This window comes from Palaemon carinicauda, chromosome 40 (genome assembly GCF_036898095.1).
Source record: "Palaemon carinicauda isolate YSFRI2023 chromosome 40, ASM3689809v2, whole genome shotgun sequence".
Taxonomy (NCBI): Eukaryota; Metazoa; Arthropoda; class Malacostraca; order Decapoda; family Palaemonidae; genus Palaemon; species Palaemon carinicauda.
Genome location: NC_090764.1, coordinates 10,651,251 through 10,652,473, shown reverse-complemented (window position 1 = coordinate 10,652,473; position 1,223 = coordinate 10,651,251). Strand labels below are relative to the sequence as shown.

The following is a 1,223-nucleotide window of genomic DNA, read 5'->3' as shown; positions in this document are numbered from 1 at the left end:
GTTTTTTTTTTTTTTTTTTTTTTTTGGGGGGGGGGGGGGGGGATTGCCTTGTATATTTGTGGGCCTCTTATTTTCTGGAGTTGTAGTCTGTAGTCTTTGGTACTTTTGTATCATCGTGCGTTTAATTTCCTCCTGAATAACTCTTAGTTTTTGTAACTTCTTAACATCTTGGATAACAAATCAAATTGAGGAATAAGTTATCGAGCGCCTAATGGTTACCATTAAGAGTTTACAAGTCATTACATAATGGTTGTACTCGAGTAACCTGGCCATGTAACCGCTGTTGGCTTGTAAGTTAATTACATAACGTCTCCTTAAATTCATAAATACGAACAAGTACCAACAGAATTCCCTCGTTAGGTAGTGTTTATGTACTTTTGAACTAACACTCTTGTGCCGAATACAGTTGATCATACATTGCTAATTTGACACGAGGCAAGAGAAGACAGTCTTCGTGGAGTTGTATATGAAAATATAAATTGTAATTTGGTCTTGCACATAAGAGGGGAAGTACACAAATTAACGAGGTAAGGAAAAAGCAGACATACGTTAATTCCAAAATGTTATGTTTCCACATGAAAGCAGTTTATTATTATTTACAAGTGTGAAACTTTTTCAGAGTGTAATTCGGTAATCCCAGCTGGTACAAGCCTTTTAAGAAGACATTATAATTTCACCTGCTGGAAGTTTGGAGTCTTCGAAGTATTTTACGTCAGACAAGGCAAAAGAATCCAGGTCTCTGAAAACCATCCGCTCTTTCTCATCAGGATGGCTGAACCAGACTATTACTCCAGTTTGCTTAAAATGACTCTGTCAGAGGCCGATCTGGAACGTTACCATTTCCCAAGACCTCATCCTTTTATAATGGACAAAGCTGTGATATTCGACATCAAGAACAGTTACTTTACTGTTCCCCCTGGACCTTGTCAGCGAACTTGCAAACGATGCTTCAAGGTCTACTTCATAAATAGTGATGGATTGCCAACCGTTAAGGAAGAGTGTTTATATCACCCTTTTAAACTCAGTAGAAGAAAGTTTTCTGTTTACCCTTGTTGCCAAGGCTCGCCTACATCTCCTCCTTGCTCCGGAGCGCCCTTCCACATCAGCAAGGACATCGACCCTGACAAACTCGATGGCTTCATTTCCACCAGATGTAATACAAAGGTGACTGCGAAGAACGTGTACGCAATCGACTGTGAAATGGTGTGCACAAAAGCAGGTAT

At 39.6% G+C, this 1,223-nt stretch overlaps 1 protein-coding gene across 1 annotated transcript in view; it reads left to right on the top strand.

The window, feature by feature from the left end:
• Positions 1–402: 402 nt before the first annotated feature.
• The window catches only part of LOC137631970 (exonuclease GOR-like), a 1,598-nt gene continuing 777 nt past the window's right edge, over positions 403–1,223 (top strand). Inside the window, exons 1-2 of the mRNA XM_068363957.1 lie at positions 403–527; positions 620–1,223. The exon at positions 620–1,223 is cut by the window's right edge and continues 777 nt beyond it. Coding sequence (XP_068220058.1) covers positions 769–1,223 — 455 coding nt within the window. The 5' untranslated portion in view covers positions 403–527; positions 620–768. The remainder of the gene's footprint in view (positions 528–619) is intronic.